The sequence below is a fragment of the Martes martes genome, assembly GCF_963455335.1.
Source record: "Martes martes genome assembly, chromosome: 6".
Lineage (NCBI taxonomy): Eukaryota > Metazoa > Chordata > Mammalia > Carnivora > Mustelidae > Martes > Martes martes.
In genome coordinates, this window is record NC_137893.1 from 9,545,284 (window position 1) to 9,572,741 (window position 27,458).

Sequence of the window (27,458 nt, forward strand, 5' to 3'; positions counted from 1 at the left end):
TTACTTAAAAATCTGCCATTTAAATTTTAACTGTTCCCCTTCCCCGCTCAAATCCCTGTGAATTTTAACAAAATTATTCTAAAGTACACCAAATACTGATTTCCTGACTATCTGATTGAGAGGAATTCTATCAGTGGTGTACTGAGCGGGTCTTCATGCATTCCAGCAAGTATGTTAGTGAACCGCAGGTAACCTTGATACACAACCAGGTCAGTGACACTGAACATCTCAGCTCTTTGAAGATGTAAAAAGTACTAACCTGAAAATCATGTTAAATCATGTTAAATGGAAAAAAACACAAAAACAAAAAGAAACCCCAAACAGATTATAAAACAGAATGCACAGTGTAAGGTCTTTTCCTGTTTCAACAATTTTTCCCTTAGATACGTATGTGCAGAGGACATTTCAGAAGACCACAGACCCAGGCCAATATATTAACATTTATTTTTCTCTCTGCATAGTTGCAAGATGGTGTTTCTTTTTTTTTTCTTCTCTTCTTACGTTTGGTAACATATAAGTGGTAGCCGTATAAGAAAAAAACTTCTTAAAAAAAAAAACAAACAAACCCAAGATTTCTTGTTAGCCTTTACATAGAAAAGGAACTACTTTTCAAAGAAAAATAAAAATTTTTTAAATTTAATTTTTAAAAAAATTTTTTAAAAAAATTTAAAATTTAAAAAAAATTACATAATTAAAAACAACAAATTGAAAAATAGCACAAAAAAGCAGGCTGACATTTGCTTCCCTCAAGGTGATGTTCAGAGACTTCTGCTTTGTTCACAATTATGTGGGTGTGCGCTGGCTCTGGGCTACTTTATTAGAAATGACTAGAAACACTGTTGTCTGCTAGGAAACCACAGACTTCAAGGTAAAAAGGAAGCAGATTTTAATCTGATGCTACAGCTAAAAACACCGTGCTTTCCTGTGCAAGGGAGGTTTCCCCGGTCACCTGACTGCGGTCCCCACACGTTCCCACAGACACACCCCGCACTCCAGCTGCCCCTGGTCACACCTGCGGAGGCCTGCGCACACAGGAGGGGGCCCGGGCTGGGAAGACGGCAAGTATGACAACAGTGCTCACATTTCTATTAAGTCCAAGTCGGGTGCCTCTGGTTCCATGGTGGAAAATATCATCACTCCCACGAGCTCATCTCTCTCGGCCTTCCTCTTCCCACTTTTCCATTCCTGCAAAGAAGAACATTATAGTGTCACAGTGGAGAGCGGAGTCAAACTGGTCTTTCAGTATATGTGCTGCTGAAGCGAGCACTCAAACTGGTCTTTCAAACTCCCTCAGGCAATCAGCTCGCTGACCGACTAGCTCTAATTTTCAGCAGCAGCTCCACGCCACTGTCCTCTGTACCGTGGGACTTCTGTACGTCCCAAATGCAATCTCAGTACACGAACAGTGCCGAGGTGCGAGGGTCCCTGTGAGCCAGAGTCCCTTTGGAGGGAGGTGGTTCCATCACCTTCTTTCCCGTGCACAGTAATGGAACACAGTAAACATGAGCACCCCTACGAATCCTGACCAAGGGCCTCAAAGTTGCATGTTAAATGTTTTCTGAAAAAGACAAAACTTTTCTAAAACACAAGATAGGAACCAATAGCATAAGGTATTTAAAAAAAAATTTTTTTTTGCAAGATGCACCTACAGATATATAGATCTATATATACACAGAAAAGTGCCCCAAAATAAAATCTTTAAAAAAATTAAAAGGAGCTGCCTGGGTGGCTCAGTGGGTTAAGCCTCTGTCTTCAGCTCAGGTCATGGTCTCAGGGTCCTGGGATCGAGCCCCACATCGGGCTCTCTGCTCGGCGGGGGCTGAGCCTGCTTCCCCCGACCTCTCTGCCTGCCTCTCTGCCTACTTGTGATTTCTCTCTCTGTCAAATAAATAAAATCTTTTTTTTTTAAGATTTTATTTATTTATTTGACAGAGATCACAAGTAGACAGAGAGACAGGGAGAGAGAGAGAGGAGGAAGCAGGCTCCCCGCCGAGCAGAGAGCATGATGCAGGGCTTGATCCCAGGACCCTGAGATCATGACCTGAGCCGAAGGCAGAGGCTTTAACCCACTGAGCCACCCAGGCGCCCCAAATAAATAAAATCTTAAAAAAAAAGTGCCTCAAACGCTAGTGCACAGCAACCAATTCTCACAAAGTGAGTATGTGTGTAAACTACCCCAAGGCCAAGAGAAAAAAGCAAGCATTCCAGAAGCCCCCTCGTGTCCCTTCCCAATCACAACCCCTTCCCTCCTGCACCAAGGCGACCAGTTATCTTTTCTTTAATGCCGCCCAGTTCCATGTTCCTTCCAAGTCACACGATCTAAGCGCACCTCCCTCATCTGGGTCCGCTGGTTTTTCTGAACAAAGACCACTCTGGGTGTGTTCTTGGGTGTCCTGGGTTCAGGCTGTGCTTGGGAGTCAGGGCCACAGTGCTGTCAGAGCTGCTGTCCCTGGACGCCACTGAGGCACGACACTCTATTCTGTGCACACTCCCCAGTTTATTTATCCTACTGGGACTCCCCCCCCCAGGACCCACCCTGTGATGAGCACAGCTGCTACGTGCAGGTCTCCCAGGACACGCATACATGCATTTGCCAGGTATGTGTTTGGGTGGAAAACAGTCAACTGTGGCAGGTAATGCCGGCCGCTTTTCTGAACTGGTCTTGCCCACTCGCACGCCCGCCGCCCCGGGTGGGGCGTGTGCATGATGACTGAGGACGTTAAGCAGTTTCCTACCTTTGTTGATGACCAAGACCCTTTCTTTTGCGAAAGGCACCCTTACCAAATCTCTTCTTCTACTGGCTTATCTTACGGATTTGTAAGGATTTGTAAGGGTTTTCGTATGTTCGAAAACACAGCCCTTTGTTGGTGATAGAAGTTCAGACCTTTAGCTCGTTTTTAGCTTTAAAGTCTTCTGACACACAGCAGTTCTTCATTTGAATGTAGTCTACTTTATTGGCCTTTATGTGACCAGTCATTTCTGTGTCGGATTTCAGAAATCCTTCCCTACCTTAGGGGCATGAAGATATCCACCCCCACCCCCCACCTTCTCACAGCTTTATTATGCTGGCTTTCACATTAGACCTCAAACCAACTGGAACTGGTCTTTTTTTTTTTAAGTTACACAATGTAAATGTTCAGAGACGTTTAAAAGTACAGAGAAAAGTCTAATCCCGCCCAGACTCAGCTGCAACAGGTATCAACATTTTGCAGGTCCTGGGTTTTCTATTCTCCTCCATTCTACCTTTTATTTTCTTCTTGCGGATTTTATTTTTTTATTGGAACTTCCAGATTTTACTGGAGGTCCCAGACATCATATCATTTCACCTGTAAGTACCTTTAATAGATAAGGCCACGTTTTAGCAACAGAACCACAATTCCAGGGTCAACCCTAACAAAATCAACAGAAGATTGTTATGAGCTAGGGACTGAATTTCACTTTTCCTCAATGACGCCATCCAGCTGACCTGGCACCGTTCCCTGAACAGGCCGTCCTATCCCCCCTGTACTTAGCCCCATCTTTGCCATAAATCAAGTGTCTATTCTATTCTGTTGCTCTGCTCTGTTTGTCTATCCTCATGCCAATACCATGCCTTTATCGTTATTTCAGCTTTGTAGTGAGTCTTCATATCCAGTAAAGTCCTCCTCCCTCCCCCTTCATTCTTTTTCAAGAGTACCTTGGCTATTTTTAGTGCTTTGATTTTCCACACGTATATAACATCTTTTCTGTTCCTCAATCCATGAAACAACACTGGCACACTTAGCTAGGTTTTATGTCTCTCGAAGATGTTTCATAGTTTTTTATGTAGAGTTTCTCTGTACATTTTCTTATACTTATTCCTAGATAATATTTTTATGCTGTGATAGTTTTTTCAGACTTTCATTTCATTTTCATTTATTGCGGGTATGTAAATATGTAATGTCTTCCATCCAGCTATCTAACTAAACGTTTATTTCTAGTAACAGAAAAATTACTATCCATCCATCTATACAAGCTACTTCTGGCCAAAGAGTCACAGTTTTTAGTGATTATCTAGTTTTACACAGTCATTCAGCAGGTGAGGAAACGGTAACCGGGGATTCAGTGCCATGGCAAAAATCACAGAAGGAGCTAGAAGCAAAGTCCTGACTCCCAAGTTCTTTCTTTTTCCTATTCTATCAAATCCACCCAAAACCCCCGTGTCTAAATGTATTATTATTTTTAAAAATATTTTTCTTATTTATTTATTAGAGAGAGAGAGAGCGCGCGCGCATGAGAAGGGAGAGGTCAGCGGGAGAAGTAGACTCCCTGCCAGGCAGGGAGCCCGATGTGGGATTCGATCCAGGGACTCCAGGATCATGACCTGAGCTGAAGCCTAACCAACTGAGCCACCCAGGCATCCTAGATGTATTATTTTTAATAATAAACACAACTTTCAGAAGTGCTTCCTGAATCAAATCTTCAGAAAATCAGGACTTTTGTTCAAGGCAATCAACTCGGGAGGGGACTGCATGGAGTTTTTGTGTCTACAAAGTAACAAAACGGATTGACAGAACTCCCTAGTTTCACTACTCTGTGGTTACAGGGCATACTGTGACTGATCATGACAGCTCACCAGAGAAATCAAAGTTTTCCGGGGCCCCCTGCAAGAATAGAGCTATAACCTAGACAAGAAAGGACAAAGCACCTCCACATTTCCCATCTCCTGGCCTGGTTACATGCAACCCACTCGAGTGAGCCTGCCGAGTCTAGAAATCAGCAGCAACTAAAGATGAGGCCCAATTAGTCATACTATGTTACATGTGAGCCTATATCTGTAAACACACACAGAGCCCTTATTACACCTAACACATGAATGTGTTCACATGAACAAGGGTAAGGAACTACAAAGCAGTTTAGCAAGTAAATCTCTGTCTGAAAGTTCTGACAAAGTATATAATATTCTGGTATTTGGTTAAACATGGAACTAATGTCATGACCCTTTCCCCTAGGACTGTAACGTATTTTGTATCTGCTGCTGGCATCTGAGCTAACTTAACGCTTTTACTCTTTGCATTGTTTTGTAAGATATGTGATATTTGTTACGAGAGAAATACAGAGAAAACATCTCTACAGAATAAAAAGAGAGACTATAGAGTAAAACCTTATTGAGAGAGAGAAAACTATCTCCAAAGCAGACAATAATGAGATGTCAAACAGCCAAAGTTTTCTTGATTCTCAACAAAGAACACACAGCCATTGGCAGAATGAGTATCCACGGGGACAAAGACAGAGCAGCATTATTTACTCTGAACGGGCAACTACAGTTCTGGAAAAATGACTCGGTTTTGAGAAGGATGATCCACTTCTGAACCTTTTTTTTTCATGACGTTATTACACTGCGAGGTCAAAATAGGATCTTAAGGAATCACTCTATCTCCCTCACTTTATGTGGATAATATCTGCATAGTTTGGGGCCTCTCCTGTTTTTAGAACCATCTAGGGAAAAAATTCCTCACCCTATCATATCTTTCACCTCCCTGCCCACTCTGGGCCAACTGTTCCCAGTTTATGGAAACCACTCGGGCAAGCATTCTTCCTCATAGCGTGACTAACTTCCCACAGTGAGGACCAAGGTTTCCGTCCCCTCTTATCTTTGGAGGAAATGAGAAATAGCTAACCGACATAGTTTTAACTTTCAGACATAAAACTGATGTGAATGTGGCGATTCTGAATATGACCTAAGACCATCATCAGAACAGGGCCTACCTTTTCATCTCGGAAATTTAGAAATTGCTGGAAAAGCTCACTTTCTGAGATCACTGGGTGCCGACACATCCTGGTCATCCATGCCTGGAGCCTCTCCATGCGCATTTTGATAAACTCTTCTTCAAAGCGACCTGGAAGGGGCACAGCAAGAGTGACTTCGAGCACGCTGTAAAGCAAATTACTGTCACACAAAGGAAAAGCCATTTGTATCTACTGGGTACTTGGTAGAAAGTAATGTAGTAACAGGTAAAGACCACGGCAATTTTTCACTAACCTAAAAACAAGCTGTAACACAGCGAATGCTCAGAGAGACCGGGGAAAGGTATGACAGACATTTTAGTTTTTAAGAATGAGATTCTGATTTAACAAATTAAGAAACTTTCTAATTGTGACAAGAAAAATCACAGCCACAAAGTGCGATTTTCTTCAAGGATCCATAAGTACTCAAATTCAAAAGCAAATCTTATCTAGGTATGAAAAACTTTGTCTGATAAATGAAGACTATCTCAGTTCTGTGTGACCACATGAAGCCCTAAGGGCAGGAAAGGGGGTCAGAAAATGGAATTTAGTAAGTAATTCTTACAAAGGGCATAAAATTTCTGTATTTATAAAAATATGTCCCAACACAATATAATTTCAGATACACAAACTTAAATTTATTATTTATGAAAAGTAACTCAGGACTGTAGCTCTTTATTCTGTTTGGTTTTTTTAAATTACTTAAGCCAAAAACAGAAAAAGCCATTTTTCCATTAATGCAGTAGTGCAAGCTACCATCTACCATCTCAGAACTTATGACCATTCTAAAACATAGCTTAATGAGTGATATTTCTGTTTTAAGAGCAGAAAGTCAGCTTAACGAGCCTGACACAGCAGTCATCGTGTGAACACTGAACATATTTATAAGCCTCCCAAACAAAACCGCTATTAGGTAAAAGGCTAGCTACAGTCGAGCGAGGCAATCAGCTATTCCCATCCCTCCAAAACAATTCTAAAGCTGGACAGAACCCACCAAAAGTAAGTGTTCTGGAAATCAACCAAAGGCCAACAACCACCTGGGAAGTGTTTATATTTGCAAATCTGCCGAACTTTACGCAAGAAGCGTGGAAATCTGTGGCACTCTGGAGTGGGGCAGCTACTATCGCCCTCTGGCTGCCCCTGGGCCTCCCCACCCTCTCCTCGGTGGACATGGAAGGTCTGCCAGTAAAGGACAGGCCGTGAAGACCGGCTACGGCAGGTCCCCTGGCGAGCTGAGAGGCCGGCCTGACCTGGAGTGGGGGGACATGCCCATGCTCAGTGGTGGTGGCAGGGACAATCCAGAGGCCGGTGAACGGAAGGGGCTACTGACTCCACCAGCCAAGGTTGCACAGTTGGGCCAACCATATTCCAGGCTGAGGCTGTGTGCAGAAACAGTGGAGGCCGGATGGGATCCAAGCCAGCCATACACTCCTGGCCAACTCTGAGGCTGCACACACTTGTAAAGGAGACACAAGAAGGCCCAGAAAAAGGTTAAAAGCCAGGACAGCCAACTTGAAAATTATCTGAGCTCTGAATGCAGTCTCCTACCCGCACGGAGATCCATCAGCAGAGGACAGAAGCCTTAGTGGCTTGAGGCAGGCTTACCACTAATCTACACAGACACAAGGGTGAACCCCAGGAAGCCAAACTTACAGAAAAAAACACAAACATCATTGAACTTCAGGGAAGAGAGATTTCAGAGACTTAGCCTAAGCAAGTTACTTACCAAATAAACCAATAAACATAAAGTAGAAACAACAACCTTCAGAGAAGAAAAATCAGAATCGAGAACTGCTAAAATATATCCTCTGAACTGCTCCGTTTTCAAAAAAATATTGAGAGATGTGCAAAGAACCAGCAAGGCATGACCCATACTGACAAAAAAGTAGTCAACAGAAACTGTCTCTAAATGTCTCTGGATGTTGTTAGCAGACAAAGCAGCTTCTAGAAATACACTCAAAGAACTAAAGGAAATCATGTTAAAAAATGTAAAGAGACATATGACATGAAATCACCACAAAAATTCTCAGGAAAAATAACTTATAAAAAATTAAAATGAAAAGCTGGGGAGTTGAAAATACAATAACTGAAATTAAGAATTCACTCTAGGGGCTCAAATGCAGATTCAAGATGGCAGAAGAAAGAATGTGGGAACCTGCAGATCAACAGAAGTTATCTAGTCTGAAGAACAGAGAGGAGAGAAAACCAAAAACAAAAATGGAAGCACAATGAACAGGCCTCAGAAAACATAAAGCAGGGTGCCTGGGTGGCTCAGTGGGTTAAGCCTTTGCCTTCAGCTCAGGTCATGATCTCAGGGTCCTGGGATCGAGTCCCGCATCGGGCTCTCTGCTCAGCAGGTAGCCTGCTTCCCTCTCTCTATCTGCCTGCCTCTCTGCCTACTTGTGATTTCTCTCTGTGTGTCAAATAAATAAATAAAATCTTAAAAACACACACACACACACACACAAAGTACACCAAAATACTGGTAATGGAAATCCCCAAAGGAGAAGAGAGAAAGAAGAAGAAAAAGTATCTGAATAAGTAACAGGGGAAAGCTTCCCAAATTTGATGGGAAACTTTAACCTGTACTTTTAGGAAGCTGAATAAACCTGGATAGGATGAATATGAAGATAACCACACCAAGATAGAGCAGAATCAAACTGCTGAAAGGCAGAAACAAAATCTTGGCAGCAACGAATGAAAAATGCCTCATGATGTATGGGGTGTGTGTGTGTGTGTGTGTGTGTGTGTGTGGTCAGCAGACATCTGTCAGTAGTCATCTGACTGACACAATGGAGGTCAGAAGCAGGGGAAAGACATTCATCACGCAGAGAGGAAAACTGTCAGCCACGAATTCTACAACCAGTACACCTACCCTTCTGAAATAAAGGCAAAACAAAGACACCCCAGGTAAACAAAGATGCGAGAATTAACCCATAGCAGACCTGTGTTAAAGAAATATTACAGGAAGTCCTTCAGGCTAAAAAAATACTACCTCAGCCTAAAAGGAAATTACCCAAATTCACAGAGAGAAATGAAGAACACCAGAAATATGTCAATTAACGTAAAAGATGCATTTTTTCTAATTTCTTCTCTTAACTTCTTTAAAAGACACAAGACTGTAGAAAGCAGTAATTATCATAACATATTGTTCAACTTATAACATATTGATATAAAATATACAATGATAAGAGCATAAAAAGAGAGGGAAACAGAGCTATACTGGAGAGAAGTTTCTATGAATTCTACTAGAATCGAATATGAATATGAAGTGCATTGTGACATTCTAGAAAGATGCGTATTGCATCCACTGAGGCAACCACTAAGAAAATAATTTTGAAAATTTAGTGGAAAAATTAGAGGAATTAAAACAGCACATTAGAAAATATTTAACACAAAATAAAGGCAGTAAAGAAGACCAGAGGAATACATAAGACACAGAAAATATCAAAATGGCAAATGTAAGTCTAAATGGGTCAATAATCATTAAATATGAATGGCCCCAAAACTCTAATCAAAATGTAGAGGTTGCCAGACTTGAGAAAAAAGCAAGCTCCAACAATGTCGTCAACAAGAGACACAGACTCAAAGACACTAATAGACTGAAAGTAAAAGATAGGAAAAGAGGGGCGCCTGGATGGCTCAGTGGGTTAAAGCCTCTGCCTTCAGCTCAGGTCATGATCTCAGGGTCCTGGGATCGAGCCCCACATGGGGCTCTCTGCTCAGCGGGGAGCCTGCTTCCCTTCCTCTCTCTCTGCCTGCATCTCTCCTTACTTGTGATCTCTGTCTGTCAAAAAAAAAAAAAAAAAAAAAAAAGATGGGAAAAGATAACTTGCACACAGTAACTGTAACAGAACCAAAGTGACTATATTAATAAATACCAGACAAAATAGATTTTAAGACAGGAAATTTTACTAGAGACAAAAGGATACGTTTCAGAATTATGGAAGAGTTACTACATCAGGAAGATCATAACAGTCACAAACTGTACATACACCCATCAAATAGAGATATACAGATATCTACAAATTGACTCAAATTTATATGGAAAGACAGATGAAAAAACAGTCCAAAATTATTTTGAAAAAGAACCAAGCTGGAGCATTTATATTACCTGATTTAAAGATTTACTAATCAAGACAACGTGGTATTGGCATAGGATGGGCACATAAATCAATAAAACAGAATACAGTCCAGAAATAAAACCACACAAATGTTCAATTGATTTTTGACAAAATGCAAAGGAAATTCAACAGAGACAGAATACTCTCTCCAACAGACAGTGCTAGAACTACTGGATACCCCAATGCGTGACATAAACCTCTGCCTTATGATACTTCACATCTTATACAAACACTCACTCAAAACGTATCCAAAACTACAAAACTCTCTGGAGAAAATATTACCAGGAACTTGGGTTAGGCAAAGAGGTTTACATCATGATACCTGGAACACAATCCATAAAAGAAACAACTGGTACTTTGAACTTCATTCAAATAAAAAGCTTCTGTTATGCAAAAGACACTGTTGTGAGAAAGACAAGACCAGACAAATTATTTGCAAATCACATTACATGACAGAGGACTTGTTTCCAGAATATACAGATTTCTCAAAATTCAATAATAAGAAAACAACCTAAAGAGAAATGGGCAAAAGATTTAAACAGATACTTCACCAGAGAAATATGAAAGGGAAAGGAGCACATGAAAAGATGTTCAGTACCGTTAGTTACAAGGGAAAGGCAAATTAAAACCATGATGAGGTACTACTACATACCTAACAGACTTGTTACAACAGAGAAAAACTGACACTATGAAAAAGTGCAAGGTAGGATGTGGAGCCCCTGAAACTCTCACCCACTGCTGGTGGGGGTTCCAAGATGGTAAAACCACTCTGGAAAACAGTCTGGCAATTTCTCAAACATGAAACATATACTTGCCAAATGACCCTGTCATTCTACCCTTAGGTATTCACCCAAGAGAAATGGTAATCTACATTCATACAAAAACTTGTATGTAAATGCAGCTTTGTTTATAAATGTTTATAAATGTTTATAAATGCCCCAAACTGGAAACCCAAATGTCTTCCAGTGAGTGAACGGATAAAGAGATAAACGCAAGATGCAAAAATCTCAAAGGCATGACGCCACCTGAAAGAAGCCACCTCCAGAACACTACACACTGGATGCTGCCATGTTCCTTTTTTTTTTTTTTGGAACCAGGGTCTAGTTTCATCGATATGTTCTATTGTTTCTTCTTTTTTTTTAAGTTTCTATTTCATTTATTTCTGCTTTGTATTATTTCCTTTTTTCTACTGGTTTAGGGCTTCGTTCTTTTCTTTTCTAGCTCATTAGGTGTAAGGTTAGGTTGTTTGAGATTTTTTTCTGGCTTCCTGAGGTAGGTCTATATGCTTCGATTTATAATGATACTTTGGAAAAGGCAAATGACAGAGACCAAGAACACATCATGGGTTAGGTCTAGGGCGAGGGGCTGAATATAAAGGGGCAGCTCAAGGGAATTTGGGGCAGTGATGGCTGCATATAGTGATGGGTGCATATAGTGATGGGTGTTAAGAATAGTGGAGGTTGTCAAAACTCAACACTATACACCAAAAGGAGTGCCTTTACTCTATAGAAGTTTATAAATTTTTAAATTTGGTCTTTCCTTTAGAAATTACAAGTATAAATAAGCACAGATTTCTTTTAGAGAGAAGAGCACTACAGATCCACACAGTGAAAACTCATTACTTAAAAGGTGTCACATGAACAGCATGCTGGGTCTGGTCACTCCTGTATATTCAAACACTTCGATTTCTGCACTTCCTGGGGGTAGAGATCAAGTGCTACAGAAGATTAAACTATGAAGAAGCAAAGTTTCACCCCCTCGGAAAGAAGACAACCCACCTCCTGGGCAGACAAGACCCAGTAAGTCAGCATGAACCTGGGTTATATTCAATTCTCCATTTCGAAGAAAGTGAACAGTTTATAACCTACTCATCGACTGAAATTAACTAATTGATGATGCTTAGTATTCCCAAAAAACTTTCTGACATTGTTGGTTTGTTTCCAAACTCTGACTTCAGATAGTTATTTTGTGCTCGTTAGGATTTTCCTATCAGGTTCCAGAGAACTAGAAAGAAGGTTGGGAGAAGAGAGGGATTTCTGATTCCCCATTTCCAACAAATCTTAGGTTTTCACCAGATATGTGAGTATTCCAGTTTGTACCCAGGAATAAAACCAGATTCATTCAATATGATTTCACAAAGAATAAAAATCTATCAACAAATGAAAAACACTAGCTGGGAGTTTCTCATGGATTGATTATCAAGTCCACAGAAATATCATGACATCATCTACTTGGCATTCCTTTCTCTTTTCTCCAGGATGTGAGTGAGAGGCGAGTTTATATAATAACGATCTTGTGGGGACCACAGGCAGGAGGCAAACGAGAGAAGGGAGAAATAAAGTGGCTTCTGTGCTTTTCGGTTTCCTCGGCACATATCCCAGTCAGTGAATCAAAGCTCAACTTTCTTCAGACTGAGCGGCTGTCGCTTCCTCGCTTTTCTGTGACACCCCCCTGGCTTCAGGCCTGCACTTGAAAAAAAAAACCAAACCTTCATATGGGGGGAGAACCGTGCCTCTACGATGTTTTAAAATAGCATTGAGTTATCTTGATCCAGAATAAACAATGTATTAAAGCATAAAAAACAGAAGAAATCCCTACAACCCTCAAGCAGCTCATTAGTCTGTTTATCTGGACACCACGAAGCACATATTGTACTCATCAAGCTGATAGAGGAGAATGTACAATTCAGGAAAACGGAATGAAACTTGAAAAGAAGGAGAAAGGCAGGACTGAAGTCTTCATGTAAATCAACATATATTTGCCAAAGGAAAGCCGTGATGTCGGACAGTAAGGAGGGACAGTGAGTATGGGAACCAGGCGGACGGTGAGCGCCTGGGGTAGAAGGAAGCAGCGACCCATCTATGTCACCCCGGCTGCCCTGGCTCCGCGAGGGACACGGGGAGCCACCCCAGGTGACGGCCAGGCTGTGTCAGCCACTGGGCAAGGCAGCCCCACTCGGCTCCGCACAGTTTGGAATTTTTGACAAGTTTTCCAGAAAAAAACAAAACAAAACGCCACAACCAAAACAACTTCTGTAAAAACACAACTTGGCATCTCCTCAAAAAATTTCAGAGAAACCTAAACATACACCAAAGTAAAGCACAGAGTAAAGTTTTAAGGAGACCGGCGTTCTTATCCTCAGGTAACTCGATCAAGCTCTGGCATCCGATTCCAGGTCCTGTTTGCGCAGTGCGGAGCAGAGGCTGCCGACTGGCTCGGCCATGAGATGTGCACCGGCAAAGCTCAGGGGACGCCCGTCTCCATGACCCTGGAAGCGTCTGGAGCTGGCTCGGCCATCGGCTGCCAGACTCGCTCTCCAACGACCCACCTCAGCTCCCACTGAGTGAGGACTCAGCCCGCTCTGTCCTCCCCGAACCCCAGGAAAGCAGCCTTCCTTCACGGACTTCACACGTCCCCGCTCTGGGCTTGGGTCAGCCCTGCGAGGTCGCTCTTCCTTCGAGACCCCTCCAGCGCAGACCTTTTAAGGCCTTGACTCTCATCTTTGATCCTCTCCTTTCTATACCTACTAGTTTCATTTAGTTGCAAATTTTCTAGCCCCGGACTAAAACTCTTCCTCATCTTCAGTAAAGCTCAGCTTCTTTCCATATTTATTCCAAGACAAACATACTGAGTCCTGAGTCCCGATAGTCCAGGTGCTATACGAGGCTGGAGGTTAAAAAAAAAAAACCTGCGACACTTCTCAAAGCAGACAGGAACAAATACTCTGTGTGTTTACAGGGGCTGTGAATTATCTACCAGAGGATCACGTGAGGCAGGGGGAGCAAGGGACACAGGACACTTTAAATAAATAAGAAAAGGGACGGAGCCATAATCAACGAGAAACAAAAACACTTAGATACTAATAGTTGCCAAAATACTTGAGTGGAAAACCTGGCAACTTCTTACGTTAAGGAGGCTCTGTGGCTCCTGCACCTGATGCCTCCTACTTCCAGTGAGAGCAACACGGCCGGACCGCACAGCATCATTTGGATCAGACATTTTTACTTCCCTTTCAGGCTATTTGGATCGTTTCTATTTTCCCAGGTGTCATTTTTCATATTTAAAGAATTCACATATTTCTTTCACAGGACATCGTGTAGCAAGGATGACACAATGACTTCGCCAGAACTTAAGATACGTATACAAGAACTCCGACAGAAAATTTTATGAAACATTCTCATTAGGTATATAGACTACACACAGGATGTACGGATGTACAGTATTTTAGGTGTCTATATACAGTACATATGGATGTACAGTATTTTCCAAACTCACATGTCTTGTTCTCCCAGAAGATGAAAATGTCATTACTGATTTACATTAGGACAGATGCTCTACCCACTGTCTCGTTACTTGTCATCCTGAGCGTCACGTGCACTCACCTGTGACTTGCTTATCTGGAAGAGACGGGATTGGAATGGCTGACCCAAACTTAACCAGGAGACGTTCATATAACCAGTCAAAGTGCTTATACCTGTGGTTTACAGATCGATTAGTGTTCTATAATACAAGGGAAAGAGAAGAAAACGTTACCAATGCCAACTACAGAAAATGAAGAAAAAGCACATTTTTGCTAGGAATGCAAGCATGAGTCTGTTTTTGGTAACTCAGATACTCACAGTAGGTGTTAACTGATATTCAATGTAGCTTTTCAGACCATACATTTTGGAGCCTTTCCTGGGATCTGCTACCACACAGTCAAACGTAGAGGTAGGATAGACCCACATTGGGCCATAATCTCCAACCTACAAAAACGTTTCAGGGAGAGTTAATTTTGTTATATGGAAAAACAGTATGTTTGATATAAATCATCAAATGATTCTTGTTAGGACTCCAAGTCCTTTGGATGGTCATTCTTGCTCTTTGAGAAATTCTATGAATGCTCTCTCTTCCTGATAATGTTGTATTTAGAGACACACTTGCTAGCTCTCCATGTGGACATCTCAGGCCATGGAGAAGAGAGCTCTGCTTCCCTCTCCTCCACGCAGTGCAGGATGCAACACAATTTCCCCCTCTCTAGTCCAGTTGTCTAGTTATATGTGATGAAGGGCTAGTTTAAAAAAAAATTCCAATCTTTTCAAAGATGTAGGAATAAGTGAAAATAAAAAAAATCCAGTGTGATTTTTGCATTTTATCAAATTTCCCAGGACCTAGAGGTTATAGAGTAAGACCAGGAGTTTCCTCCTCCTTGTTTGGGCCAGTGGTGATTACACTCAACCCCGCCCCCACCCCATAGTTACAGGGGTAAGTCGTTAGGGTCAAAAGATAACCAGAGTTCTCTTCTCCAGAATTCATCTGGAAATACAGCACTAGATAATGCTTAGAAAGAAAATCTATCAGCAATCAACATTTGGGTGAACCCAGAGAGCTTGTGTCATGGTATGTAATAATCAAGTTATTCTAAGACAGAGATTCTTTGAGGTGTCACTAACTCCTAGCCTTTATCTGCTCACTCCTTCCTGTGACCTGATAGCTGGTTTATGGGAGGAAAGACTAATTATTACCAGCGCAATGGGAAGGGCATCTTATTTGGATAACATACACATACTTTGCCAGGACAGAAACCTAAATATTTGAATTGGGTTTACTAAATACACAGAGTTGGTAGGAAGACAGCATGTAAAAGATAACATCAAGATGCTTTAGAGAAGAAAAATTATGAAAAGAATACGTACTACAGATGTGGTTGGTTCAATCACTAATAGTCTTAGAGATAGAAATTTAAAATTATCTACATATAATGACAGGCATCCCTTGATGCTAATTATCTTTAGTACTCTTACAACACGAATACATATTATCAAATGTGTTACCAAAACCCTCCAGAAGACTAATAACCCTCTCAGCTTTAAGGTAGTATAAAAGAGCTTAATTAGAAATGAAGCAGGCAAACAAAAATGAACAAACTTACAATGATGGGAATTTTCTCTTTGGGTTTTGCTAGCTGCTTGGCCAACAAATACTGTTCCATTCCAGGTTTCGCAAATCCAGGAAATCTGGTCATGAAGATAAATGCCCGTGAGCCTCCGTCTTTCCTTATAGAATTCTACGACTCTCGTCCACCTTTACTTAATGCTACAGTTTTAACCTTGTTCTGCCTCTCAGATGTACCAGGACTAGGAAACTGGTAAATGAAACCTAATGTAATCAGATTGTTCGATGGCCAATTAGTCATTTAATTAAGCTTTATCTGGTAAGAGCACAGTCTGACTCCAGAAGGTGTGATGTTTACGGATGCTCCGTTTGCTTAACTGGATCGGAAACACTCTATCGCCCCATGAAGAATGAAGGGCGGCCTAGAAAACTGTCCCCCGGGGCACAGGAGGAAAAGCACCCAGCATAGCCGTTTGAACACACGGAGCAGTGGCCACACGCCAGCATTTCTAGACCCAAATTAAAGCAGCCTTCCAGCATACTCGCTCCAGGAGGCCACAATAATCCCAGAGAAACCGTCACTGTTCATAAGCACTTGTGCCATTTTCTTTTAGACTCGTCTCAGAACTGGTTTATGAGACACAAAAGGAAACCAGTCTCCCCCTTAGTAAAGAGACCCCCAAATATTCTAAAACTGGAGGAAAGCTGGGATAAACACACAGCCATCCAAAGCACAACTTAGAAAGAGGACAAGATTAATTTGGGTTTTAGTATTTTTTTTAATGAACAGGAAAAAAAAGACCCTCAGGAAGCAAAATCCCTATGATAGAAAAAGAAGCATCATTCCTACAAAAAAACAGCGACACTACTTCTTTTTCATTCATATCCCAAATTAAAGGCTGATGCGATGGTCTCGGGGGCCTCTCTTGTCCTTCACCCTCACACGACTTACCTCTACCCTCTTTTCCCTAGACAGTCTTTAGACACAGCTCATACACGAGAACAAAGAGGGTCTCAGAGCTGGATGGTCCTGGGTTTGAGTTCCAACTCCAACAATGAATAGCTACGTGACCTTTAGAGCTCCAGCCTCCTCATGGGAGGAATGGGACAAATATGACCTGCCTTTTAAGAGGATAAGGGAATTAAATAAATGAGGGAATTAAATGAAGGTGTTATATAAAGAGCCTAGTATATGTACTCCTAAATTAAAGTCATCTCTAGTTATGCCATTATCTCTTTGAAAGTATTCCCCACAGCCTCACGTACGGCTCTGGGCTTCCTCAACATTCTGAGCACACTTCGGCTCTATAATTTATCGTGCGTAATCACCATAATCCATTTGCACGGTACGGCAGACTGGAAGCACTTTAGAGAAAGTATCTGTATTTCCGGGACCTAGAGGAGTTATGGGAATACACGAAATGCTTGATGGACTAATCTGGAACAGTTTTATTAAAGAACCTATACTTCTGCTAGAAAACATTGACGGGAAAATGGGGGGATTACGCAGAGTGACAATTCCGCAACTAGACTGCAAGCTTCTGAGCGCAGAGGTGCCATTTCACGCTGCCTCCCGTATTCTCAGGGATCGCAGCAAACCTCTAGGGCCAACTCATTTAATACTCACTGAACTGCAGTGCAATTTATTAATTCCTTCAGTATTATCAAGACGGATTCTTATAATGCTCGAGTACACTTCAATTTCTAATCTCCTCTAGTGTAAGGTTTATGCTCCATGACTGGACTACGGCTGTCATACAAAATGGATCGACTGCTAAAAAATGTTAATACTTAAAAAAATTTTTTACGACTGCTACAAGTGAGTTATTTGTATATTAGTCTAATCAAATAATAATAATAATAATAATAATAAAGAACGAACCATAGGATTTTAAACAGCTCTCAGCACCAGAGAGAGAGAGAGAGAGAGAGAGAGAGATGCCTCAAGAGGTTCTGGGTCAATTTAGGATTCCTCTGATTTGGTTTGACCCTGAACTGAAATTTTCGATTAGAGAGAGTTTTAAATTAAAGCCAACCCCTTTCCTTCAGAGATGCAGACACTGAGGCTCAAAGGGGTCACCCACTTCCTCAAGATGATACAGCAGAGGACAGCAGGAGAGTGTAGGGCATGGGGAGGCAAGGGGGAGCAGGGGCAGGAGTCCGGGCATGAGCCAGAGCCTCTCTAACCAGTCGGGAAGGCGCGGCCATGCACAGGATGCAGAGTCTGTGCTTCCTCATTTTCAAAATGGAGCTGAGAAACACTTTACAGTAAAATGGGTTTCAATGCACTTGCATTTACGCTAATTTACATCACTGCAGACCACACTGAGAACTTCACCTTCCACTGTAAGAAACAGGATAGAGTCAGTATGAATGACTAATTTTATTATGCACGCAACTGAGCATGAAAATATCTAATGGGCGGAAGTGGATACAGAAGGAGAAAGAACGTGTAGCTAAAAGGCAGCTCATCTCATCACTTGATGCTACGTGAATGTACTGAGGGGAACTGGTGGGACTCAAACTTCCGTGTGTAGATCTAGACCCAGACCTTGACAGCCAGGTACACAGCCAACATTCTGTTTACAACTGCTCGCAGACGCACATTAGCAGTCCTTCCTGCTTTGAATCATGGACTTGGAACACGGACAAATAGTGGTAGTGATTTTAGAAAAACTCTATTAAGCACGCTGCTGTAAGAAGGGAATTTGAGAATTTCTAGGGAAGTCATACAGCATGTCTCCTCCGAGCTACACCATGTGAACTACAGACTCATGCGGGACTGTCCCCTGGGGAATCCCACGGTCCTCTGTCCACACTCACCCCTTCCCACACGTGTCCCTGTCAGGCACCGTGCCTCCAAGTACTGCCCAAACTCTTCTTGTTTTAAATCGCAGAGAAATCTAAGTGAAAACAAAGTCTTACGACATACTAGGCATAGCAGCTGAGAGATGGAGGGATGGACTGGGATCCTGACTAGATCACTTCCCACCTGTGCAAGCCTTGACACTTCCTTAACCTCTCTGGGCTTCGGTTCTTCCCACACTGAACACAGAGGACCACAGAGGGATATGAGGGTCACATGACAGCGCAAAGAAGTCGCTCTGCACAACGCCGGGCCCACAATAAGTAAGCAACCAACAGGAAGACATTTAAAGAGAGTTGTTGTGTTATTATTATTACTTTTTTTTTTTTTTTTTTTTTTTTTTTTAGCTTTTCTGTGATGTCAGTAATGACACCTCAATGTGCCAGGGAGTTGACAAAGGTAAAAGCAGTATTTGGCAGATCATTAAACAATAAATGTTTCACTTTCAAATGAAAAAAAAAATTCTTTCAATCAGCTTCTAGAGCAAAGAGCCAAACAGAAATGATCAAATGACACCCCAAACTTTACAGATCCCTGAAAAGAGGAAAGCCTCCTTGGATCTCCCGTCTGTTTCTGCGTGTTCATGTTCCCCGGCACCCTGTATTTTTTTATTTTATTTTACTTTTTAAGATTTTATTTATTTACTTGAGAGAGTGAGCGAGGAAGAGCACACGAGCAGGGGCAGAAGGGAAACGGGTGGAACTCGATCCCAGGACCCTGAGATCATGACCTGAGCCAGAGCCAGACGCCTAACCGACTGAGCTGCCTCGGCACCCCCCTCCGCCCCCCAAACCTACTTGTTGAGTGGCAGCTTCATGGAGGAGGAGCCGGCTCGGCTGTTGCCCCGCTGAGCACCCCCTGCTTCTGCTGCCTCTGAGTCCTTGAAGTAGGGAGCGGCAGACTTGGGGTCGTCCCAGTCTTCGTCCCATTCGTCATCGTCACCAGTGGCTGGAGGTGGGCACAGAAGATCACCAGTGAAGAAAAACAAAAGAAAAACGGAACCACCTCATTTTCTGATAGGACTACTGACTGCATCAGCCAATGAAAGCAAGAAGGAGAGAAGGTGTAGCACAGGCTTAGAACGCAGATGTGGCGCGCTGGCTCTCTAGTCAGTGCTGGGCTGCAGCCACGGAGTCTGCCTTTCTATGCAAAAGACACGTTAGATAATGAGGCTGTCAGGGCAACCAAGGCCAGGGAAGCACAGGCTCGAGGCGGCTCCCGGGAGGATACGCAAGCCAAGGCCGGTGCACAGATAACTCTCACTATAAAGCTGTAAATAAGCAGATCAAATACCCATGAATATCAAGAGTCTTGGGGAGGAAGGATGGAGGGCAGATAATACATCTTTGATGGGGAATTCTTTTAATTTAATTTAATTTATTTAATAGAGCACGTGTGCACAAGCAGGGGGAGCGGCAGGCAGAGGGAGAAGCAAGCTCCCTGCTGAGCAAGGAGCCTGATGCGGGGCTTGATCCCAGGAAGCCGGGATCATGACCTGAGCCAAAGGCAGATGCTTAACCGACTGAGCCACCCAGGCCTCCCAGGAATTCTTTAACACCAAGGTTAAAACAGGTGAGGGAAGGACAAGGGGAGGGGCAGAAGAAGGGGAAGAGAAGAAATGAGACAAGGGAGCATTGACAGACCTGCATCCTCCTATTCGAACGCTGGTCTCTGTCGGTGCACACGCTGCTGCCAGCTTCCCCCCTCCCTCCTCCTCCTGCTGCCTGCGCCTCTGTCTCCCACCCTGATGGCCTCATGAGTCCTTTTACCATTAGGCAGAAAAATGCCCTGGGATCTCTGCCTTAGGGGTGCCACCAAGAGAAGCCAAGAGACAGATGCCAAAATGAAAATGATAAAGAACAGAATGTACTGGAAGATCTGGGCCGAGCTGGTACAGAACTAGGGGCTGGCAGTCAGCTCGAAGTCCTTCCACTGGTCTGTGGCTCTTGGCTGCGAGTGGGAGCCCGCGCCCCTGCCACTAGCACAGTGGATTCTCCGTGCGATGAGCTCATACACCGGTCATAAAAAAATGAGGGGCGGATCTGGGTCTTTTTCTTTAATTTCAGAACAGGCATAAACATCCTTTTTCTTAATCCCTGAATTGTTTTCCCACCTATAAATTCCTTTTTTGCGTCTGTATTTCCATTAAAACAGGTAGTTCAGGAAAAGGTAAAACCATTAAGTCAGAGATCATAAACCAGCAGGTGATAAATCACATTCGATCTGTATACACGTTTTTTGGGCCCAAGGTGTTAAAACAAATGTGTGTCAGCTGCTAAGATTTTAGAGTGGGAAGAGGACATAAAAACAGAGATGGCCAGTCCCCGGCACCATGGAGGTCCAGGACCACGGGCTGGGTCTCCTGCCTGGCATCATTCCACCGGTGACAGGGACGCTGCCCCTTCTCTCCCGCAGCCATAGGCTGCTCTGCTCTCCGGCCTTGTGAACCTGGCCACCGCAAGCATTTGCGACTCCACGACAGATCATGGAGCTGGGACTACAGATGATAATTAACGACTACCCACATTTGGGTCCAGAAATCTAGGTTTGCTATTAATGACAAGGGCAGCTGAGAGCACTCCTCTGATTAAATTCTATTTTTAAAATATCTTTTATTTTTTTTAAAGATTTTATTTCTTTATTATTTGAGAGAGAGAGAGAACAAGCGGAGGGAAGAGACAGACAGAGGGAGAGAAGCAGGCTCTCTGCTGAGCAGGGAGTCCAATGTGGGGGGCTCGATCCCAGGACCCTGGATCATCACCTGAGCCAAAGGCAGACACTTCACTGACTGAGCCACCCAGGCGCCCCTGATTAAATTATATTTTTAACTTGGATGCCCTCCCCAGTCACTTCCACCCTGAACCAAGTTCAGGGTGGGCCTGATCACCTGCCGAACCCTCTTCCTCACCTGGTCCTTGGTAGGCCTGGGGGTGACCAAAGGCAGTGTCCCAGTTATTGGAGGTGTTTCTTTGGGCCGCAGCCCCCTCTGGCTTGGCCCCCCAGCCATCCGTGCTGTCCCAGTTTCCAGATTTGGAAGCACTCCAGGCTGACCAGGGGTCATTGCCACTGCTGACCTGTTGTCAGGGGTAAAAAAAAAAAGAAAGAGAGAGAAACAATAATTGTTCTGTCTCAAAATCATTACTTAATTCAGAAGAAATCACATAACACTGATAAAAAAATGGATGTTAAGTTTAAAACAATTAAAAAAATGTATTCTTAAAAGCTTTTCTGTATTTATTTGACAGGGAGAGAGTCAGCAAGAGAGGGAACACAAGCAGGGGGAGTGGGAGAGGGAGAAGCAGGCCTCCCGCAGAGCAGGGAGGCTGACTCAGGACTCAATCCCAGGACCCAGGGATCATGACCTGAGCTGAAACCAGATGCTTAATGACTGAACCACCCAGGTGACCCTAAAACAATTTTAAATTTAAATAATAAATTTTACATTTAAATAAACAGTTAAGGAAAGCAGAAAGAGCAGCATCAACCTGATTTTTTTGTTAAACTTCTGCCTGCTTCCTTGGAACCTGACGACCAGTAACAACGGAACTAGGACACGACTCGGGGGCTGCCCAACTCCCTCCTTCTTCTTCCCTCCCCCAGTAACTACTCTTCTGAACCGCAGCCATTCCTGCGGCTGTGGCCATCCATCCATGGCATAGTCCACGGTCATGAACAACTGCGTTGGGTTCTTCGAACTGACCTACACGACATCACACGGGATGTGGCTCTCTGCACGCCGTCTTGTCTGCATTTCAGTCATGTTTCTGCCATTACACATGCTGAGAAGGATCTGTTTTATTCACCTGAACTGTTTTAGAGAAAATCCACTGTATTTTGGCTAGGTTTTAATTTTTCTATGGAAAAGTCCCACCTTCCCAGTAAAAAAAACCCCAAAACCCCAAACGCCAGCAGAATGAAAGGGTACGCCCTTTAAAAAATACGCCTGCCGCTCAGGCTGCCAGTCACTCATCTCCTGACAACTGCCACCAACGAACTCCTTCTAGATACTGCATCGAACCTCCCACGCGTAGGGGCCCTTTATGTTTTTAAACATTTGTGTTCTGCACTTGTATTTGTTTTTCTCACTTGGTGGCCCGACACGTCCTCTGTGGTCCACCAGCACGTCCGGCTGACGTGGCTCTTCCCCATGGCCTGTTCTGCCGCCTTTAGCTCCCATAGCTTCCCTGGCACATGCTGATGCTCCAGCATGGGTCGCGCTGCTGCGTTTCGCTACCGTAAATACCGCTGCAGCGCGCCTCCTTGTACATCCTTCCCCACGTGTCCAACACAACCACTGAAATCCCCAGAAGAGAAATTGGGGGACTAATGAGAATGGGCTTTTTCAGCAGACAGAGTTTGTCAAACTGCTTTCCAAAGAGATTGTACAGCCCCATTTGACAGTTCTGTTCCTACGCTCCCCCTGACTTGCCAATGGGTTCTGCCAGGCATAAAAGGGGCTGCCATGCTCCAAAATTCATTTTAAAATATTTGTGCCCATTATTCCTTTAAGTCATTTTACCGTTCAATTATTAACAGCACAAATAAAATCTTGGAAAAGACAATACATGGCGCCCAATTTCAAGGACTATTATGGTAAGAGAACCTTCAGCCCACTTCTCCCCCAGCCCCGTTCACTTGAGGTAACTATAGTTTTGGGTTGTTTTTTTTTTTTTTTTTCCTTGATTTTAAAATTGTAAACCTTTGATTTTCCTGGAATTTACTTTGGTGGAAGAAATAATGTGGGAATCTGATTTAATTTTTTCTTGTCATCAGTCTGTTGGCCTAACACCATTTACTGAAAAATCTGTCTTTCCCCCCCTGAACTGAAATGTCACCTTACTCGTAGGCTGTCCTTGGGCCTATTTCTGGGCTCTTTCTTGTCTCCTAGGAATCCATTTGTACAAGTACCAAGTGACTTGCGAGTCCATTAGATAGAACAGCATCAGTACTTTAGCATAAATCTTTTATCGGTTTATTTTTATATGTGAACTTTAGCATCAGCTTAATGTTTTAAAAGTAAAACCACCTAGGGGCACCTGGGTGGCTCAGTTGGTTACATGTCTCCCTTAGGCTCAGGTTGTGATCTCAGGCTCATGGACTGAGCCCCCTGTTGGGCTGTCCGCTCAGCGGGAGGCTGCTTCTCCCTCTCCCTGCCACTCCCTCTGGTTGTAACTCTTTCTCTATCAAATAAATAAATTAAATCTTTTAAAAATTTTTAAAAAATTAAAAAAAGTAAAACGATCTAAACTTTCGCATTAGAATGTCAAATTTTGAACAATGTGTTGATTTTTACTTGTACCACCTTAAACTTACAGATAAAATCAGGGAAAACAAATAGTGCCTTTAAAAAAATTTCAGTATTGGGGTACGTGGGTGGCTCAGTGGGTTAAAGCCTCTGCCTTCGGCTCAGGTCATGATCCCAGGGTCCTGGGATTGAGCCCCCATCGGGCTCTCTGCTCAGCAGCGAGCCTGCTTCCTCCTCTCTCTGCCTGCCTCTCTGCCTACTTGTGATCTCTCTCTCTGTCAAATAAATAAATAAAATCTTTAAAAGAAAAAATTCCAGTATTGAATCTGTTTATCTAAGAACACGGAATAGCAAAATTTCCCCTTGAGTCTTCTTTCTCACATTAAAACAAAAAACAAAAAACAAAAAACCAGTGTTAGTTTAAAAAAAAAAAAAAGAACAAAGAAAGAGGGGAATCTGCAAGAAAGTTACCCAAACTGTCTAATATACCGAATGCTCTAGAATACTATTGTGTTGGCTTTTTTTTTTTTTTAATTCTTCACTGACAGATGCGGGAATAACTGCCTGCCACACACCAGAACCATAAAAAACAGAGTGTATGTTTTACATGTGAAGTACGATTCATTCAAACATCTATCTGCAAGAAAAAGAGTGAAGTTACTAGTGATTGGCTCGAAGTCGAATACCAACAGAAGGACATTTCACCCAGATGCCCGTGATTTTCTCGAATATGCCACAAGGTGATACACACAAGGAGCTCTCGTGGGTTCGGTAGATGGAGGCGGTCGTGCTAAGGGCCTGACAAGCACACTTCACTTAAAAGAATCCCTTTTCACCAGTATATACTCTGTGCCCTCCAAACTCTAAATTGTGAGGGTTTCAGAACAAGAACTTCAGAAAGTATAGAAATTTGGGATAATAAGAGGACAGTGAGTACAGACATTCATTTGTCTAGCGGTTCTATCAAGGCCCGACTGAGCGGGTGCTGCCGTGAACTGACGGGCTAAGGGCAGCACAGTTGGAGGCACAGGCTCTGGTCAGGCGGCTGGTCTGACGCTCTGCTTCTACCTCTTTCTAGCCCGGAAACCTCAGGCTAGAATTCGAAACCAGGCAGCCTGCCTCCGATTCGGAAAGGCTGGTGGGAGTTCCATGAGGGAAATGGAGAGGGAACAGAGGGTTATAACGCAGCACAGGAGTGACGCTCCGCACTGCTATGACATGAAGACTACAATGTTAGCAGAGAAAGGTTTTCGTCAACACCGAGGAAACAATCCGATGTGAACTATTCAGAGGAAGTATCCTTAAAACAAACAAACAAAAGATCGTTCGTTGAAAGCTACTGTATTTAAACGAAAACGCTGATTTGAAAAGATATATGCACCCCTACGTTTACTGTGGCATTATTTACCGTAGCCCATGTGTCCATGCACAGATGAAGGGATACAGAACACACACACGGTGGAATATTACTCAGCCATAAAAAGTGATTTTTGCCATCTGAACAACACGGATTGACCGTAGCATAATAGTAAGTGAAATAAGTCAGAGAAAGACAAACACCATAGGATGTCACACATACACAGAATTTAAGGAAAAAAAACAAACAAACAACGAACAAAGGGAAAAAGAGACAAACAAAAAAAGACTCTTAACTACAAAGAACAAACTGGTGGCTGCCAGAGGGGAGGTGGGGGAGGGGACCAGTGAGTTGTGTGAAGGGGATTAAGAGCCTGATCAAGATGGACAGAAAGAAATGTGCAGAATTGCTGAATCATTACACCTGGAACTAAAATTACACTTCATGTGAATTATACTTAAATTTAAAAATAAATCAATGAAATTTATAAAAAAATTAATTAGAGTAAAAATAAATAAAACGATTTTGTTTATAAAATTGCTTGTAGTAACTGGTATTATCTGGTCATCTGTATGATCTCAGCTCCTACCTAGGTTATGAAATCCTTGTAGGCAAATCTAGTAATTATTTGCTTCCTTCTCTTTGTTTTCCCTGGGACATTCCCTCTATCTTGTTTCAAGGTGACTCCTGCTGATAAGTATTTCAAAGCCTGGCCCACTGGACAGCTCTCCAGCTTTTATCACAGACTTCTCTCTCGCTGGCTCACTCGCTCTCTCTCTCAGATGGCCTCTACTGACTCCCAAGGCCCCTCCCCCTCAAAGACCAACAACCCGCAGCCAGCTCACACAGTCTGTCTCCCTCCTCTGAACCCACCTTGCCACGTACTGGTCTCTGACATCTCTGTTTTCGATTCCCAGTACCCCTTCTTGGGGCGCTTGGCACAAACATTTTCTGGGTGCTAGATGCCAGAGCCTTTGAAGCCCAACCCCTCCTGTAACAACCTGCAAAGGTGACCCGGCTTAATGACGCTGTGGCCTCTGACTCCTTTGCCCTCGATCCCAATAACCCTCGTGCCCCAACCACAGGCATTTGGCCAGACAACCCATTCTGCTTCTGAGCCAAGGCTTCAAACCCGGAGCGGCCTCTTCCCTCCTTTCTTCTGGCTTTCCTTCCTCTCTCCTTCTGCAAAGTCTCCATCCTCTTCTCTGCCTGCCCTTTATGGTACCGAACAGCTCCTGACTCTGTGAACCACCTGATTAAGACCCTCTCATTCGCTCTCACTGTCCATGGAACAGATCGTCCAACGAGCCTCGGTGACAAGCTCCCCTAGGTGCGGATCCCAGCGGCCCTTCCAATCCCTACCTGTTCTACCCCTACGTCTCCACGCCCCAGGAAGGCCTTCGGTAAGATACTTCGCCTGAAACAATCACCTCGCTTGGGGAAAAGGGTAACTCTGAGGGGTTTGAAATGTTTATTTCCTCTTGCATTCCGGTTTGAATTTTACCTTATTTATGGTAGGAGAAGGAGAAGATGAAGAAGGTGGTGACTGGCTGAGACTTTCAATACAACCAATCTGAGCCAAAATATCCACCTTAAAACAAAAAGGGTGCTCAGTGAGTGCAGGAAAAAAAGAGCATACCAAAGCTTTTAACTAGAAACAGCAAATTCGTGACAGGGCTAAAGTCACCAGAAAATTCTAGCATGCTGTTCATTCACAAGCCTTCCGTGCAAAAGCCAAGCCCTGACTGTGGGGGAGCAGGTGACAGTCCGTGCACGTTCTGGAGAGCGCTGCTGTCACGTCTGGGGATCCTGAAGCGCCAAAAATAACCCCAGGCAGCACAGAAGGGGTGAACAAAATCATGCAAGTCACACGGCCAAAGGAAGAAACTCCACAGGAAACACAAAGCCAAGCTTTCCAAAATGTTAAGATGCTGAACGAGTGTTTTCAAAGCCACGGGGCACGCGAGATGAGCCAAGCCACCTGGCTGGCACGGAGGCGGCACGGTGTCACAGCGAAGCCTGGCAGGCCCAGAGGTGGGCAGGAGCAGCCGGCCAGGCCATGCCCGCAGGAGCAAAAGTCTCTGGTGTGTGTTCCGGAGGCTCTCACTGGCTCAGTACACAGCGTCCTCGTGACAGCAGGTAAACGGACACACTCCCACGAAGCTAATCGATGGCCACACCAGCACGGTTGGTCAGGACAGTGTGGGGCCCAGTTTCCGGGCTCTGAGCCCCAGCTCCGCAGCTCTC

General features: G+C 43.4%; 1 protein-coding gene across 1 annotated transcript in view; it reads right to left on the reverse strand.

Annotated features, from left to right (window-relative positions):
- The window catches only part of SNX9 (sorting nexin 9), a gene marked incomplete at its 5' end in the record, with an annotated part of 104,790 nt that overhangs the window by 17,626 nt on the left and 59,706 nt on the right, over positions 1 to 27,458 (reverse strand). The window contains 7 exon segments of the mRNA XM_080805150.1: positions 1,082 to 1,185; positions 5,728 to 5,858; positions 14,252 to 14,369; positions 14,489 to 14,614; positions 15,781 to 15,865; positions 19,407 to 19,557; positions 21,518 to 21,683. Coding sequence (XP_080661276.1) covers positions 1,082 to 1,185; positions 5,728 to 5,858; positions 14,252 to 14,369; positions 14,489 to 14,614; positions 15,781 to 15,865; positions 19,407 to 19,557; positions 21,518 to 21,683 — 881 coding nt within the window.